Source organism: Miscanthus floridulus, chromosome 19 (genome assembly GCF_019320115.1).
Source record: "Miscanthus floridulus cultivar M001 chromosome 19, ASM1932011v1, whole genome shotgun sequence".
Lineage (NCBI taxonomy): Eukaryota > Viridiplantae > Streptophyta > Magnoliopsida > Poales > Poaceae > Miscanthus > Miscanthus floridulus.
In genome coordinates this window covers 97,209,003-97,225,725 of record NC_089598.1, presented here as the reverse complement: position 1 = coordinate 97,225,725, position 16,723 = coordinate 97,209,003, and the positions used below count along the sequence as shown (strand labels likewise).

General features: G+C 45.6%; 2 protein-coding genes across 3 annotated transcripts; both read right to left on the bottom strand.

Moving 5' to 3' along the window:
* Positions 1-1,721: 1,721 nt before the first annotated feature.
* Positions 1,722-7,083, bottom strand: LOC136528882 (glutamate receptor 3.4-like). 2 transcript variants are annotated; one of them, XM_066521877.1, is made up of 6 exons: positions 6,484-7,083; positions 3,681-5,026; positions 3,328-3,605; positions 3,173-3,204; positions 2,669-3,075; positions 1,722-2,526 (listed from the first exon to the last, which is right to left on the bottom strand). In XM_066521877.1, exons 1-6 carry the CDS (start codon positions 6,746-6,748, stop codon positions 1,990-1,992), a joined length of 2,865 nt encoding a protein of 954 aa, XP_066377974.1. In that variant the 5' UTR covers positions 6,749-7,083; the 3' UTR covers positions 1,722-1,989. The 2 variants fall into 2 exon arrangements, with proteins under 2 accessions (XP_066377974.1, XP_066377975.1); XM_066521878.1 differs by having other exon boundaries at positions 2,283-2,526; positions 2,665-3,075.
* Positions 7,084-11,743: 4,660 nt separating this feature from the next.
* LOC136526438 (uncharacterized) lies at positions 11,744-13,874 on the bottom strand. The gene is made up of 3 exons (XM_066519104.1): positions 12,618-13,874; positions 12,178-12,462; positions 11,744-11,938 (listed from the first exon to the last, which is right to left on the bottom strand). Exons 1-3 carry the CDS (start codon positions 13,872-13,874, stop codon positions 11,744-11,746), a joined length of 1,737 nt encoding a protein of 578 aa, XP_066375201.1.
* Between the last annotated feature and the right edge of the window lie 2,849 nt (positions 13,875-16,723).

Genomic DNA, 16,723 nt, shown 5'->3' with positions numbered 1-16,723 from the left:
CACGTTGTGGAACATGCCGTTGTGGAGGACAACTTTCTGTAGGAACTTCATATACCACATGCTTTTTCTGACGGTGGTCTACCGGGACAAAGTCAGTGCTATCTATATGACAGGAAACCCTGTTCATCATCGTCACACGAAGCATATCAACATCGACATTTGAACACATCTAGGCCCTAATTTGGTGATTTGAGGTTTTGATGATTGATGAGCATAAGCTTTACACTAATTTGTGTTTTGCAACAGTATTCATACATTGGAGTTAGTCACAAGTTGAATGGCCATAGCCCACAAGTGTCTTGGCCCCAAAGATTCGGATCGTTAATTATTGTATGGTGCAAAGAATACTCATAAAGACTAAAAACACAATAGAGCGAATGTCAGCTTGGTGCTTGAAGAATATTGTTGTAGTGTGTATTAGGGCTCTATTTTTCTCTTGGCCGTACTATTAGGTGGTTGGGGGGGGGGGGGGGGGGGTTGGGTGGGTTCCAAGGCATCATCTTGAGGGAGTTCAATGCACAAGAGGATAACTCTTGGTCAAGATCGTGGCATTAAGTGGCCCCATTAAAGTGGTTTTAAGCCAAGGATCTCAAAAAAGTTATATTTTACGAGATCGAACTTAAAACAGACTTGAAAAATACGCCTGAACGTGCACCAAATGATAGGCTTGAAACCTGGCGGATCGTCTGGTGGAACTATGCCCAAGGTAGTTTTACTTAGCCCCAGTGACACACACTGCCTTGACACTTTTGATTAGTACTGCTAGCATGTTGGCTATATACAATGTTAAACATAATGGGAAATAATGGATCCTTCATTCGTTGAAGACCTTTCTTCATTTAAAAATAAGGCTCGACCTCGTCATTAACATTGACTGCCATGCTCCTATCTGATATAAAACCTTGTGTCCAAGAGATGATCCACTTAGGAGAAAAACATTTATTCTACAATATTTGCGGTAAGAAAGGCCATCTCATTTTGTCCTATGTCTTTTTGAAGTCTATTTTAAATATAATCCAATTTTTGCTTCTTATGATACTAATTCATGAACTATCTCATGCAAGATTAATGACTCCCTCAAGGATATTGTGCCCTCACATGAAGGCGGTTTGAGTTGGAACAACTATATGATCTACAACCAAGTTAATCTAACAGTGACCACTTTAGTAAAAAATTTAAAACTAACATTTAACAAGCATATTGGCATATACTGCTGAATTATATTTGCTTCTTAGACTTTCATGTCGGGTCATAGCAGTTTACTATTGATTGATCAGGCGATATGGCAAGAAAGTTCTCATGGACTATACTTAACATCCGAACTTAATCTCACCCATTAGAGCATCTCCAACCATCTTTTTTCAACCCACTCTCTAAATCCTCATTTTGAGGGCTATTCTAAGAAAAGCCGCTCTTTAATCTTTATATCTCTCCGCTCTCCAACTTCTCTAAATCTTGTTTGGCATTTTGGAGAGCTAGCTCCGCCCTCTATCTTCAACAAGCAAGAAACTAGGCATAGAAGATGGTAACATATAGTGATCTAGTTGAAGAAGCTGAAAGAATCTTTTTCACCAAAATCTCTGTTCTTATCAATTCGAAAGGAAATAAAGAGACTCTTAAAGTTACTCTTAGATTTAAGTTGTTAGAGGGCACCGTAAAAGAGCTCGTATTGGTTAAACCCCATTCAAAATGATGTTTGTTAGAGATGCAAATGGAAAAAATAACACTTTGCGCAACTTGAAAAAGAATTCAATTGCCATGGACAATTGTTTAGTATAGAAACCGAGTATATCTGAGACGAAATTCTAATGATCCTGATAAAAAATGGTTTCTTAGATCATCCTACTGCAACAACAAATCCTTTTAGTTTGAAGCTAGTTAGATTATCATACTATATATGTTTTGAGGAGCGAGAACCTAATTCAGTATGTTATCTGTATATGTGCTTCATTGCTTTGCCTTCTGAAGGACTGAAGTTGGAACTATGTTCTATGCTGAAGGCACTGAATGAGCATCTGAGGATCCTGCAGCTTGGTTATCTTTATCTGAGGATCCTGCAGCTTGGTTATCTTTCTCGCTTAATCTTCGTTTCATCGTTCTCTTAATTTCCTCCTCCTTCTTGTCGACAAACTGTATAATCTCTTTGAAGCTGCCAAGGCGTGATGGCCTCCGCTGTCTTTCCACAGCATCAGTGGCAGCAGCAGCAGCAGCAGCATCTGCTGCAGCTGCAGCTGTTGCTGCTGCACTGGGCTCACCAGCAGCTTCAGAATTGGAGTACTTGTTATACTGCCACCATATTCGTATGAAAAACACCACCAGAGCCAAGAGACATATCAGGGCACACACGAGGAAAAGGCCCCAAAAGCTTCCGAGGCCAAGCCTGGTTGCTCCCACTTCGCTGTCATCAGAGGAGCAACTAGGCCGTGTGAACCACTCGTCGTGAATTCTCTGAAGCTGTCCACTCTCTGAGAGTTGAAGGATGGCTGTTGATAAGTCTGCAGCAAGGGGGGAGTCTCTCTTGAATGCCTGTAAAGAACGATGGAGAAGAATAAATTATTTCAATTGCAGTACCGAACAGGGATGTATGCTTCCATGAGATGCAATGGGAGCAGTTATCAAAACAAGGTGAACAAATACAGAAAAGGTAGAGAAAGAAAGACGAACATACAAAGCCCCATCCCTCCTTGGTGAACTCCTGTCCCACTATTCCGAAATTGCAGTGGTATGACAGGAAGATCTCAACATATGGCATCTCATCAACAATTGCAGCAACACCGCCATCTTTTGGTCCACGTTTAAGGGCATCAGAATACTCCTGGATCGTATTTAGTGGTACCAATCGATACTCAGGAATATTGAGCTCTTCAATCAGGTAATTTCTGGTAAATTTTCCATCCTGATATCCAATAGGTAAACCACTTGAAATCAAACTGTCGATCCCAGTTATTCCTGATGCGAGCTGTTGGACTGTGAGGATTGACGTCAAGCTAGCAGTATAACTTGAATTGATGATCAGCACAACGAACAACCATATGATCAACACAAATCGCCCAAGCGCGCTTACAGTGTTCTGTCCTGCAGTGAGTTTCTCGTCAAGATGTTTCCATCCAGACAGGGAAAGGATCATGGACGAATTAAGCATAATATCATGTGATGGATCTAGTGGACTTACTGTGTGAAAAGAACATTGTTGAGAAGCTAAACCTGAAATATAATAATGAAATGTCAGTCAATTAGAAAAAATTACCAACAAAATAATGAATTTCGACCAAGCCAGACTTGGTAACCCAGGATAAAATACATTCCTAAGTAGTGACAGAAGCATACCAAAATATTGTTATAAGTTGTCGTCGTGGAGAGCCTCGAAACTCCTCATTACTCCGATGCTCAAGAATCCAAACAACTATCCCCACAAAAATAAAAAGAGCACCTGTTACACACCACATCTCCAATGTGAACGGTTTAAGGAAAGCCCAGGCACTTGAAGTTGCTTGTTTCACTGGTGCTACTATCACAAGCCCTGACTCAATATAAGGCTGTGTGAATTCTGCAATCTTTGTTCTGTTTCTCACAATAGCAAAGTCGCCTACAGCTGCATCAAGGGACTAAATGAAATGAAAACAAATCAGAGGACTGACAACAAAATGGTAACATACAACAAAAAAAGAATGAGAACATACATTGGCAGCAACCATATTAATAATGTCATCATAGTTAGGATTCTTTCTGCCATCCCCAATTGTTATGAATTGGCATGGAACTGGGTAAGGAAGCAGTTTAATTGCTGCGTTGAATATATCAATGCAATAACCAGTCACATTATCAGGGCCCTTTCCACCTGCCACTAATTCCTTAAAGCTTGGTTTCATTGGGACACCAACCCTCAGAGGCTGGCCATTGTTTGGGAAAACCCACCCCTTAGGAGTAGTGGTGGAATCACCCGGCCAAACCACATTGTAGAGCCGCTGGGCAAGCGAAGAAGTATTTGGTGGCCTCTGATACAAAATTTCAGGAGCAGCAACAGAGAGGCCTGAGTAATTGGACCAATAGCCAATCAACCGGGAGCTAGAACCACCGATGTTAAGGATCTCATATGCTGGGTATACCAAATTGCGATCTGAATTAAATTGGACTGGACCAGTTAGGCCTGTAAAATTTGTGAGCAGAAGTTGCTGTAGCATCTGCTCACCACCATCAAATATCTTGAGAGTTGATAGATGCAGAGTGCTGCCATTAGAATCATGCAACATTGGATCTGTAGAAAAGTTGATCTGCTGCCCACTATTGAGAAATTGATCGATACCACGAGCAACAACCCAAACTGAGTCATAAGCATAAAAACCATATGAGTTCAAGCCAGAAGTAATACTTCTATTACGAGCCGCATTATTCCATTTAGATATGAACTTATTCTTGGCATCAGATTCAGGAGTGTGGTGGCGAAGAACAATTAGTCCCTGAAGATGACTCATATCTTTACGATCTCTAGACGTCGAGGAATCCAAGACAGCAGCTAGCCAATCAGTTACTATCCAGACATAGCCACTGGCCATCATTTGGAGCTTGTTAGCAACAGAAAATATTCTCATCCCTGTGTCAGGATTGACATGCACAACCATGACCCTTGATTCCATCATATTTGCTTTAAACAGCACATCATTGACCACGTCTGTATTTGAATTGGGAGGAATAGCTGCTTTATATGAAATCCTCGCCCTCTTTGCTGCAAGCGCATCACCAAGTGCCGACACACCACCTCGCCCATAATCATCATCAACGAATATAGCAGTCACCTCTTTCCACTGATAGTAATCAACAATGCTAGCAATGGCATTCATTTGGAAGTAGTCACTTATGGTTGTCCTGATGAAGTACGGATACTCTGATGCAGAAAGGGTTGGATCTGTAGCCGCAAATGATAGAAGAGGTACATGTAGCTCATTAACAACATGGGAGATGACATGGCCTATCCCGGAGGATTGTGGGCCAATAACAGCAACCACATTTCTTTCCATTAGCTGCAATGCTGAAACAAAGTAATTTTTTTATAAATCAGTTCATGGACCATCCAAGCGAGCAGCGGGTACAGCTAATTAATCAAAGTTTTCACTTTTGTAAGTTTTCATTGTGCTTATATGATCTTACTTCCTAAAACTTGATTCATGTTAATCAAACTTTCTTATATGTGACAAAAAACAGGAAAACTAGTGTTGCTTCACACAAAGAGGAGCAGTCTTCAATGTATGACACAAGAAAGAAAAAATGAATCTTGCATGAGAAGAAAGTGAAGGCTCGGATGCCCCTTAATAGTTAAGACATGTTTCTTGCACCATACAGAATACCACAAGCAATTTCATATGTTGTGCCATTTGTGGTACCACTGCACCGGTATGCTTTTCGTCTGTTTCTCTTCTATTACCAGGATAGTATGGTTAGCAAAACTCTCAAGAAAGGACAACGTCATCCTCATAATTTCAAGTAGCTGTTGCTTTCTTCATTTCCACTTTAAACATTACCAAATCATCTCATGAGGCACGAGGCAGGCAATTATTGCATTTAGAGTTTTAGACTAATAAGGGAGGACTGGGAAGTATAAACAATGAGCAAGAGGGCACCTTGACCTTAGTTCAGACAGATAAAGACACTCAACCAATAATACACTGAAACGAATCTCTCTTGGCGGTCAACACTTAGGTCCTACAAATATGGGTTACCTAACCCAAGAGGGACTCTCGTTTCTCCTCTCCCTTCCCATGTGCCAAAAGACTCGATACTGCAAAAGAGGACGGGAAAGCAACAAAGCAAGGCTACTAATAAGTATTACTGTAATTACTGATTACTAACTCTCAACGTGCAAGTCCTGGCATCCTGAATCAAGTAGTAGCACCCACTTTGTTTCTTTAAGAGCGTGCAGATTGCAGATCAATATTTTACAAGGCCCACCATACCTAGAACAGATGTACAAGTCAGATTGTGCTGGCCTTGGCCTCTTCTCCACCACTATCATCTACTCCCTTTGTTTGTATGAAGAAGGCCTATGTTTAAACTGTCGGAGGGTAGAGGTCTTAAACATCTAATAAAAAGTCCGGAAATAAGCACTCACACGTTACTCTGTTTGGTTACCCTCTTTTTTGCTCGCTGCTAAGTGCTAAAGCTGGAATTTTTCTTCGTGGTCACCACTTCACTTTTGTGAATAGTTGGAACTGTAGGCCGAATCATTATTCATTCCAATTAAAAGAAAACAGTTCGGGCTAATTTAGCAGTCACTGGTCACTCGAATTAGCAAACATTTAGTCTGCAAGGCTGATCTCCAATCAAAACCATTGCTTTTTTTTTTTTTGAAACAAAATGAAAAAGGCAAAATTTAGAATAAGAAAACAAAATCGGTATTCTAAGTTCAATCTGCTTTGCACTCGAAATCACTAGTACCACTAAGATGAGCAACAAAGAAGACTACAGACGGGAAACAAAGAGGAGGCCAACCTTCGATGGTCCCAAGAAAGCCGCTGCAGTTGGTGTCCTGGGCGAGCAAGTTGAGCTGTGTCCCGGCGAGGACGGTGCGGTCGGCGTTGACGTCGTCGACGGCGAGCTCGATGGCAAGGCGCGCGGCGCGGCCAATGGTGGAGTCGTAGGTGAAGAGCGCGCCCACGGCCACCTCGCTGGGCCGCGCCCCGCCCGCCGCCGTGACCGTGACCGCGGCCACGGCGAGCAGCGCCAAGAGGAGGAGCATCACCCGGAGCGGGGCCATTGGCCTAATAACACGGCCGACGACAAGCCTCACTTCGTTCAGGCCTGCATCTCTGCCGCCGTATGCGTCGGCGCTAGAGCAAGAGCGCAGCCGGGCGCCGTCGCGAGCCGGAATCTTGGAGCGGGTCGCATCGGGTGGGTGGGTTCTTGGAACAATGGGCGGCGGAATGAACTGGCCGGGGGAGGTGCGCAGCAGGGGGGTTTGGTTCGGTTTCGTTTCGATTCTCACGGCCGGCCGGCCAAAGTTGGACGCTGATGGGAGCCTGGGAGGACCGAGGACCTGGCGGAGGAGCTCTAATAGAGGAGAGTGCCGTCGGAAGGGAAGGTTAAAGCAAGATGCTGGCTCGTTGTGTGACTGTGAGAGGTGGCCTGGCCAGGTGGGTACCGAGAGGATGACAAGCCGGACGCTCTCCCTCTCTCTCTGTAACAGGATTACAGGACAGGGAGATGGAAGAAAGCTCGACGAGAGGATTCCGATTCAGAACAGCCAGCTACGTACGTACGAGTACGACTCGTCCAAGCTCCAAGGCTCCGTTGCGTTTGCGTGTCCCGCGACAGCAACGCGGGGTACGTATCGGTTGGCCAGGGACAGTGAGCGTTGGCGCGAGCGCGACCCGGAGGAGAGAGCAGAGCATGATGTCGCGTGGCATTCGCAGTCACGGGCTCAGCGAGTCAGCGCTGGAGGAAGGAGAAGGAAGGTGAGACGGAGATATTTTTGCAAGGGATGATATATACATACGTCTGATTTGTTATAAGAGAAAAACACTAAATCATAAAAAGTTTAAGCGAACCGGCCTTGCCATGGATGCACGGTGGACTTTTGATCTGCTGACGATGAGTACAGCCACGCAGCTGGGACTTTGGCAGATCGTCAGGATTCCTTGCTCCAGCTCCAAGGGACGACCAGCTTTTCAAACACCAACCGGAACTAGCAATAGGTACTTGCTCTGATCACAGACATAACCCTTTTCTAGTATTCCACACCCAGCACCAAGTTTATTAGGACGCATTCATGAAATTTAGAATCCAACTCTTTACTACAATCATATATTAATATACATTGTTCAATTGATTGTCGTATTTTCAGAGTGATCTACCACCTTGATTTATATTCAAATTATACTAGAGTTAAGATGATTATTTAATACAAGCTTTCTATGTAGAGTTGGTGTAACTAAAAATTCAAGTGTGGAGAAGGAATGTTTCACCCAATTCTTACAACGCCTTAAGTCTAGTTGTACAACTACTGCTCACAAATTCAGTTGCAGGAGAGAAGTTTTTCACCTATTATGATATAGCAAAACTGTATTGCTTTATATGCCCACGTTAATACAAACTTAGGGACTCCGAATAGACTTGGGCTCTCAACCTTTATATATGTAGTACCACGAAGCCTTCTCACATGATTTCAGCAGAAGTTTAATGGTCCCATCCATCACAGACCACATGAAAAAGCCCAAAAATATAACGAGCAGGAAAAAAAACATTTTACCTTCCTAAATTGTCTATTATCACCATAGTTTGATTTTTGATATTCAAATTTTAAAACTTTACACAACAAAAACATGAGTGCAACCATCATGACTATAACATACATTAATGTTGAATGAATTCATGCTAGTTGCATCTCACGTTTTTATTTTGGAAAATTTTCAAAATACATTTATGTATCAATTAGAATGTGTTGGGAAATTTTTATATTTTTCTAGAAAATCTTCCCAATTCTTTTCTATAGTTAAATCTATTTTTGGAAGCTCCTAGAAATATCTTCACAAGCTCTAAATATTTTATCTATTGTGTTAATCTATCTCTTGATTTTTTTCCTTAGAATTTTTATAATCTTAGACATTTTTCATGTTTAAAATGTTAATTATCAGCTATTAATAATGACTGATTTTTTTTTAATAAAAAGAATGAAACCACCTTGAAAATCACTTCAAAGTTCAAACTAGGATAGGAAGGTAATTTAAATAGTTCTAGGAATTGTGGAGGTAGGATGCCTGGTTTAAAAGTTTGAGAAGAAAAATTAGACCATGCTGACAATTTAGAGGGGTGGAAGGGACTTTTCTTAACTAGCAAGCTGCAATAGCTTTGAGGTTCAAAAAAAAAAAATGCTGCAATAGCTTTGTAGAGTAGTGTGAGGAAAGGCCTCTTCTGTCCTACACTCCTACTCCTTCCCTCTTCTTGATCCCTTATTTATATCGTTGGCCTATGCGTATCCTCCTTCTATCCTGCAGTAGGTGAGAGCTGCGAGACTAATATATAGTCCAACGCAACACTCGAGAACAACAAGCGGACTTGAGAAAACCATACTCACCTGTCCTCGTCTTCGCATTATTACAAGTTCAGAACCAAACCTGTGCACACCCTAGCTTGTTTCCCTACGTGATAAGGATCAGACATCATAGCTTTCTTCATGCTTCTGTTGGCTCACCACATTTACGTTGTTGTCTAGTCATGTGGGCGAGGGAGGCACCAGGACATTCGCCTAGACAGCATAAACAGCATGGGGTGGCAAGAGAGGTGCGTCCTGTTCGTTTGGCTTATAAGCCATGACTAAAAGTACTGTTGGCTGGTTTGGTGTGAGAGAAAAATACTATTTATTTGCTAATAAGCTAAATACGACCAAGCGAACAGGCTGGTGGTGTATGTTCCACACGTCAGCCTATCCGTGGCATGTAAAAGTTAACAAGAGGCAGCGGGCAGACCCAGGAATTGAGAAAGATTACGGCCAAAATTCAGTAGCGAAAAATACACCATACATGCCACATATTGAAAAATACACCATACAAGAGGCAGTGGAAGCACTGGACAAGCTGTTCCCGGCGGCCACTGCTACGATTGGTACAAGGCTCTTCTCGGATGACGGAGCAGAGTCGCGCGGCCATTAGCGGAGACGCACAGCTACGTTAGTTACTGCGCGGCTCGTAGTTTAGTTCGGTTGTTTACTTTTATGTAATATCCAAGTTTGAAACAGTCTACTAGGCAGGTCCAGTTAAACTGTAAGACCTCCTAGGGCGCTTATTAGAAGCGTGTCGTGTGTATGGTTAAACCCCTTTTCTTCTTAATTAGAATGATACGCAAATCTTTTGCGTATTCGAGAAAAAAAAAGAAAAATATCTAATGTCAATGAAGGTTTTTTTGACACCTCTCGTTGGGATATACGAACACACACCAGCACCATACACACCTCACTCACACCACCCATACACAACCAGACCTGCAACTATACACAGATTCGAAGACGCGTCTTTGAAGAGATCAGCAGAGAAGCTCTGTAGACGACGGGCATGTCACAGTCTCTTTGTAGCTCCACGTGTTGAGAGGCTACACTGAAATTTTATTCTAGGGAAAAACCCCGTGACCACGCTCGCTGAGCGAGGCTCAAACGCGGGTAGGCATCGTCGCACACTGTGAACTTGCCAACTGCGCTACGCGCGGTCCTCGTCAATGAAGGTTTTCAATTTTATAAGTTGCTTGAACTATATTTTTTTAATAGTGCGATACAATTGTTAAGAATATAGCATGGAACAATCAAATATAAGTACCTAGTGAACATTTGGTTATTCGCATCTTACATGTCTTCAGCAAACAGGATGGACAAGATGGAAAAGTTAATAAAAGAAGGGACAAAAAAAAACTAAGCTTACAACTTGGATGCCCTCGTCGTTTTATACTAAACCTAATCTGTAATTTCAACTTTCAAAATGTATAGAAACTACAATTATAAGAAGGGTCGGAATTGGGAAATTAGGGACAAGAACGAACCAGAAGAGATCGAGCTCCCAGCTCCACGGCACTAGCTAGTGGCCTTAGGCCTGGGTCCGCCCATGGTCCAGAGGTTCCAGGGATGCTGGAGGAGCTGCCCCCTGTCTTAGAGGGCACGTGTATAGGGATGTTAGCGGACATCGATTCACGGTTTCCTACGGGGAATTCCCTACTACAAGATGGGCAGAGGACAATTTTAGCTCCATCAAAATGTGAATGGTAGAATTGTCTTTCTGGCTGGCGCAGTCTCAGGGACGTGAAGGTTCCCCATTCCTCATCCCTGGGTACACTTAGGCCTTCTACTAAGTATGTGTGGATTGATGTTAATCAAGTTATTCAGTTGTTTCTATGAATTATCGCCTTGCTGCTTGCTGTTCATGGGAAGGGGAAGAGAAATTTTACATTGGTTGGAAAAAAAACATAAGCCATCCATTCGACGAGTTCGAATGGTGCAAAAATAGAAGGTACTAATGTGAAAGTACCTGGAGCTACTAAATAGGGGGGCCAGTACCAAAATTAAGTGGGACAAATACTAAAATATGTGGGTCCAGGTTTATTGTTTATTTTTTTTGTTATTTTTTCGGTTATGGGCAAATGATAATTTTAGCACCTTCGCTGAAGGGCAAAGATGGTAATTTGTTTCGGTTATGAGGAGCTGGGCCGCCTGGTGCTTGGTGGCGGCCGCGGGCAGGATGAAGAGGAGGCGGCGTGGTTCGGGCCGGCGGAGTCCAAGACGGTGGAGGACGACGGGGACAGGGAGCCAACAACGTTCTACATCCTCTGCTTCTCCCCCGGGTCTGACCTGTCGGCGCTGTTCGTCGGCGCCGGGCGAGGGGGCAAGGAGCGGGGGTTAGTGAGCGAGCCCGCCGCGGCCGTGTTGGCCCGCGTGGACCGAGCAGGGTCGTGTGACATGTCCGCCGCGAGCGACCTGTGCAGCAGGCTCCCGTGCCGGCGAGGCTCGACTCCATGGCCTGCGCGCAGCTCACCAGCAGCGTGCGCATGTATACCTGCTGCTGGAGAAGAAGTCAAGAAGAGGCACGACAGCTTCTTGCATGGCGACGTGGACAAGGCAATTGATCACTATACCGAAGCTGTGCCCACCTGAGCAGGAGGAGTGAGCGGCTGGTGCTGCACAGCAGCTGCAAGCAGTGCCGGCTCGCGCGGCGCGAGGCCGACGCGCGGTGAGCGACGCGACACGCGGGCTCGTCCTGGCGTGGCCGGCGAACGTTCATGCCAGGAGCCTGTGGCGCCGCGTGCAGGCATACGACATGAAGGGCACCGGGAGAGCCTCCTGGACTGTGTGGACTTCACTGGAGCATGGCTCGACGGCCGGAAACACCCTCGGAGTGCGGCGCGCGGCCAGGGCCGTCTCAATAATTTTGAGGGCCCTCGTGCAAGCAAGGCACGAAGGGCCCGGCTGATGCTACTGTCACAGGAACATTTAAGAGAATCCGATATGCAATAGAGACATTTGGATAGCAATCTAAATCTTTAACAAAGTGAAGAATCTCAAGTGCTGACATTAATTTGTCTGGCAAAGTAACTTGCAGCACTTTCAATTCAGAGAAAAAATCATCTAACTCAACATCAGACTTGTTGTCATGAGAAAATTTGTTTACAAAAGTGGTGCAACACTTTTGTAGATCAGTAGCATCTAAGGACTTCAGATTTTCCGAGCAAGAAACCAAATATTTCTTCAAATTTCTTTAGCTGATCAAATCGACTAGTCAATGAAACAATTGCATGATCAACAATAACTAGAAAGTACTCTTCTTTGAAGGAATCTATAGCTGAACGTTGTAATTCTTCGGTTTCATCATTTTGTTCATCAAAATGCTTCTTTCTTTTACCTTGACGTTTTGTAGGAAATGTTGGCTCTACATCCATACTAGATGCAATGGATTTTGCAGTCTCAATGCTAGCACTGAAGCCTGTATCTCTGTAGTCCTGGAAATATGTTATGACCCCATCAATCTATTTAAGAGTACCATCCAAGGACATAATCGGAGACTACAACTTTTTGCTCACCATGTTGATAGTAGATAAAATATCATCCCAAATAACCTACCAACTAAAAATTCAAAATTCTCAAGTGCTGTTACCAATGATTGAGCATCACTCACTGCTTTTGGGTCATCGGAAGATGTTCGTTCCATCTCCTGCAGAGCTGATCTTATTTGAGGGGCTTGATACCTGATAGGTTGCACACTCTTTATTCGACTCTCCCAACGAGTATCAGATAAGGGCTTGACAGTGAACCTCTCAACATTATCAGTCAAAATTTTCCACCTTTTAGTAGAACGTGAAAACAATGCATATATCCGTTGTATGACACCAAAAAATGAAATAGCTTTTTTGCAAGATTTTGCCATATCACAAAGAGTAAGGTTCAGACTGTGACATGCACATGGCATATACAATGCTCTTGGATTAATTTCAAGCACATGTGTCTGCACACCTTGATGTTTTCCCTTTATATTGGAACCATTGTCATACCCTTGACCTCTCACATCATCAATGTTCAAATCAAGAGTCTGCAATATATCCAACAATACATTAAAAAGCCCCAATCCTGATGTGTCATCAACCTTTAAGAACTCTAGAAAAAATTCCTCTACTCTTGGAATGGCACTTGACATATTAACACAACGCACAATTAGTGTCATTTGTTCTTCATGGCTCACATCTGGGGTACAATCCAAGATAATAGAGAAATACTTGGCATCTTTTATAATCTTTAAGATATGTGTTTTCACAGCATCAGCAAGAATAGCAATTAACTCATTCTGAATATTAGGGCCAAGATAATGATGACAAATCTCACTATTATGAATGCGCCTAATATGTTCTTGCATCACAGGATCAAATTCAACAATCATTTCTACTGTGGCCAGGAAATTACCATTATTTGGTTGATAAAGTTTTGCATTTGATCCTCGAAAGGCTAGATTTTGTTTAGCAAGAAACTTCACAGCAGAAACTATTCTTACCAGCACTTGTCTCCAACGCTCCTTCTCTTTTGCAATTTCCCGCTGCATTTCATCATCAATTGTTTGATTTTTGCTTAATCTAATCCAAAGATCATTCCATGTATTCATGTTTGTCAAATGCTCCACACTGTTCTCATGCCGTTTTAGTTTCACACTCAAGTGCCTCCAATCCCTCACTCCTTCAGATGCAAAATTAGACTTGTTCTGATTTGATTTGAACAACTTGCAGCAAAAACAATAGACCTTGTCCACATGTTTAGAGTAAACCAGCCACTTCTTGTCAACAACTTCACCATTAGTTAACTTTCTAGAGTAATAAGCATATGAAAAATGCCTATTACTAGGATCACTAGGGAATTCTAAATCCATTTCTCTCATAGGCCCTTTCTCAATTAAGATATCCCTTTTGCTATAATCAATATTTTCTCATATTCTAGGATCAAAGATAGTCGACAGTGAATCTTCTTGTTCATCCATGTTTACATTTTCTGTATCATCCGAAGGCTACAAATTTTCCTGTAAATTTTCCTCCTCAGTAGCACCTTCATTGGAATCTTGTGCAATTATTGGTTGATCATGTTCCTGCCTCTGATCTTGAATGACTCCGGCATTTCTTGAACTTGAAAAAAACTTATGTATAGCACCCTTTTGCGATTCTTTCGATTGCTCTTCTAGTTTTCTTTTTTTCCTTTTCTCATAACCAGACAAATGTTTTTTTGGCGGCATCTATCATATACAAAAAATATATTTCAATTAGAATTTAGAAATTAGATCCCTACGACTGATAACTGAACTAGAACTGCAAATTGGAAAATGCAATCACTTACTGCTAGGTGCTGGCCAGAGTCACGGAGTCACGGCCGGAGTGCCTAGTGCCGAACTGACGAACTGAATTGAAAAAAAAGTGATCAGGGACAGGGAGGCTAGAGGATGGAGATGGAGGCTAGACGCCCATACCCGAACGTGCTGATCCTGATTGTATATTAGTATGCTATTATAGTATTATCGTATACCTACTGACGTAGTGACGTGAAGCCGTGAAGGACTGTAGCAGCAGCACAGCAGTACAACACGGCCCTGGCGACGAGCGGACAAGGTCACCGTGCCCGCCGGCCGCCGCCCTCAATCCGCCGTGATTCCCGCGAAGAACGCCGTCGCCGTCAACGCAAAGGAAGTCACGACTCTGATCGCAAATCGGAAGGGTCGCTCGCAAATAGGAAGGGTCGTCGTCATACGAAGCGATCGAGCGCACCAGCAAATGGACTCAGAAAGCCTATATACATGTAGTATAGAGGGTATACTCATGGGCCCCCAACGCCATGGGCCCCCGGCCGTCGCACCCCCTGCACATACCTTTAAGACGGGCCTACGCGCGGCGCGAACCCGAAGCTGCCGTACTGCGTCGCTCGGATGATCAGCAAGCAGATTCGGTTACGAAACTACCCTCAATATTACAAATTATATTTAATAAAGAGTTAAATGTACCAGAGATCCATTAACTTATGAGGAGGTTTTAGTTAGGTTCATCAACTTTCAAAGTAGCTTTTTGGGTCCATAAACTTAGTACGGTGTATCACTTAGGTCCATAGCTATCCACATTGGCTTCTGTGCTGACGTGGCCTTCTGACTTGTCTTTCTAAAGCAATTATTGACACTTCATTTCGTCAAACATCCTGTGGGTGCGCGAGCAGGCGCCGTCGTGTGGTCCGCGGGCACCGTGGGGCGGTTCGTGGCCGCGATGGCTGTCGCCCGCGACGGCAACCTGGTGCTCCTCAACGGGCAGTCGCTGCGCCAGGGCGCGCACCTCGTCGCCAACTCCTCCGCCGCTGACTGGTCCGTGAGCCCCTTGCAGTAGAGCGCCACGATGAGCGCGCCCTAGATCTGCATCCCCAGCTTTTGGCAGTGGAAGTTGTACTGGTGGCTGCACAGTGCCTCCACGCGCCAGCAACATCGCCACCAGCCGCGCGCCCTCCTCGAGCGGCCGCTGCCCAACGCCCGCCGATGTGAAGTCCACGAAGCTCTGGATCAGCGTCGGCCCCACGTACATGACGGTGAGGCGGAGCAGCGCCAGCGACGCGTTCAGCAGGAACTACGCCTAGAAGGTGCGGAATAGCGTGCCTTGAGGTCCAGGTCCATGGCCACTGTGTCGAGTGTGGCCGGGTGGGTGAAGGGCGCGGACATCCATGTCGGCGCGCAATCGCTGGTGGCGTTGGCGTAGAGCCGCAGCTCGCGGCGGCGCGCCTCCATCTTGTTGGCGACGGACTCGAGGTGTTGCAGGTAGGGACGCAGCACGCGTGTGCGTTCGTGGCGGCGCACGCGCAGCACGAGGCGGCTGTCCCCGGCGTTGGTCCACGCGAGGCGTGCCCCTAGGAAGGCGTCCCGCGCGGTGTGGCAGCGTGAAGTCGTTGCTCTTGGCCGCCGACGACAGCACGCAGGCGGCGTACCGCTGACGACGCTCGACTCGCAGAGGTGCGCCTCGGACGACATGCTACCCGATGGCATGCACGTCGGCAAGCAGGGGACACGAGTAGCAGCAGTGGCGCACGACAAGCCATGGTAGGTCCAGGGCAGGGCTCACCACGCCGAGGTTGGCGGCTCTTGGGGCCGGCAAGCCACGGCGGATCCACGGCGGGGCTTGCCACGCCGAGGTTGGCGGCGATGCTTCTCATGCCGATGCAACACAGGTCTGCGCGCAACGAACCCCTGCCTCGTCTCCATCGCCGAGCGTCCTGACCATGTCGTAGGCGCGTCAGCTCGACGTCCCCGGCCTTGCGCAGCGCTGCTCGTCAATCACGTCAGCTCGACGTCCCCGGCATCGGCGACCTTCGCCCCGAACACCGCCGAGTCGACGCCGCTCGCGTGCTGCGTCGAAGTCGAAGCCCTGCGACCGGAGGAATGCCACGGACTGGGTGGCGTGGCGGTCACGACGGATTTCAAAGTCCACCTCCCAAGCGCGGCGGCGAGGACTGCGCGTGTGCTCAGCTTCATGGACGGGCTCTCCTCGTGCTGCGGCTAGGAGCGCGCGATGGTGTTCACCATGAGCGGAGGCAAGGACGCCGTGTACGAACCCGGAGCAGGGTCTCGAGCGCATGGGGGATCGACGGATGCCGCGCCAGAGCCGGACTCGAGCGCGCGGGGATGCCCAGGAGGAGGATGGCGGCGCCCGGGCGTGATGCCAGTTGCCGGTTACCGGACCGGGTTGTTATCCTTGGACGCCC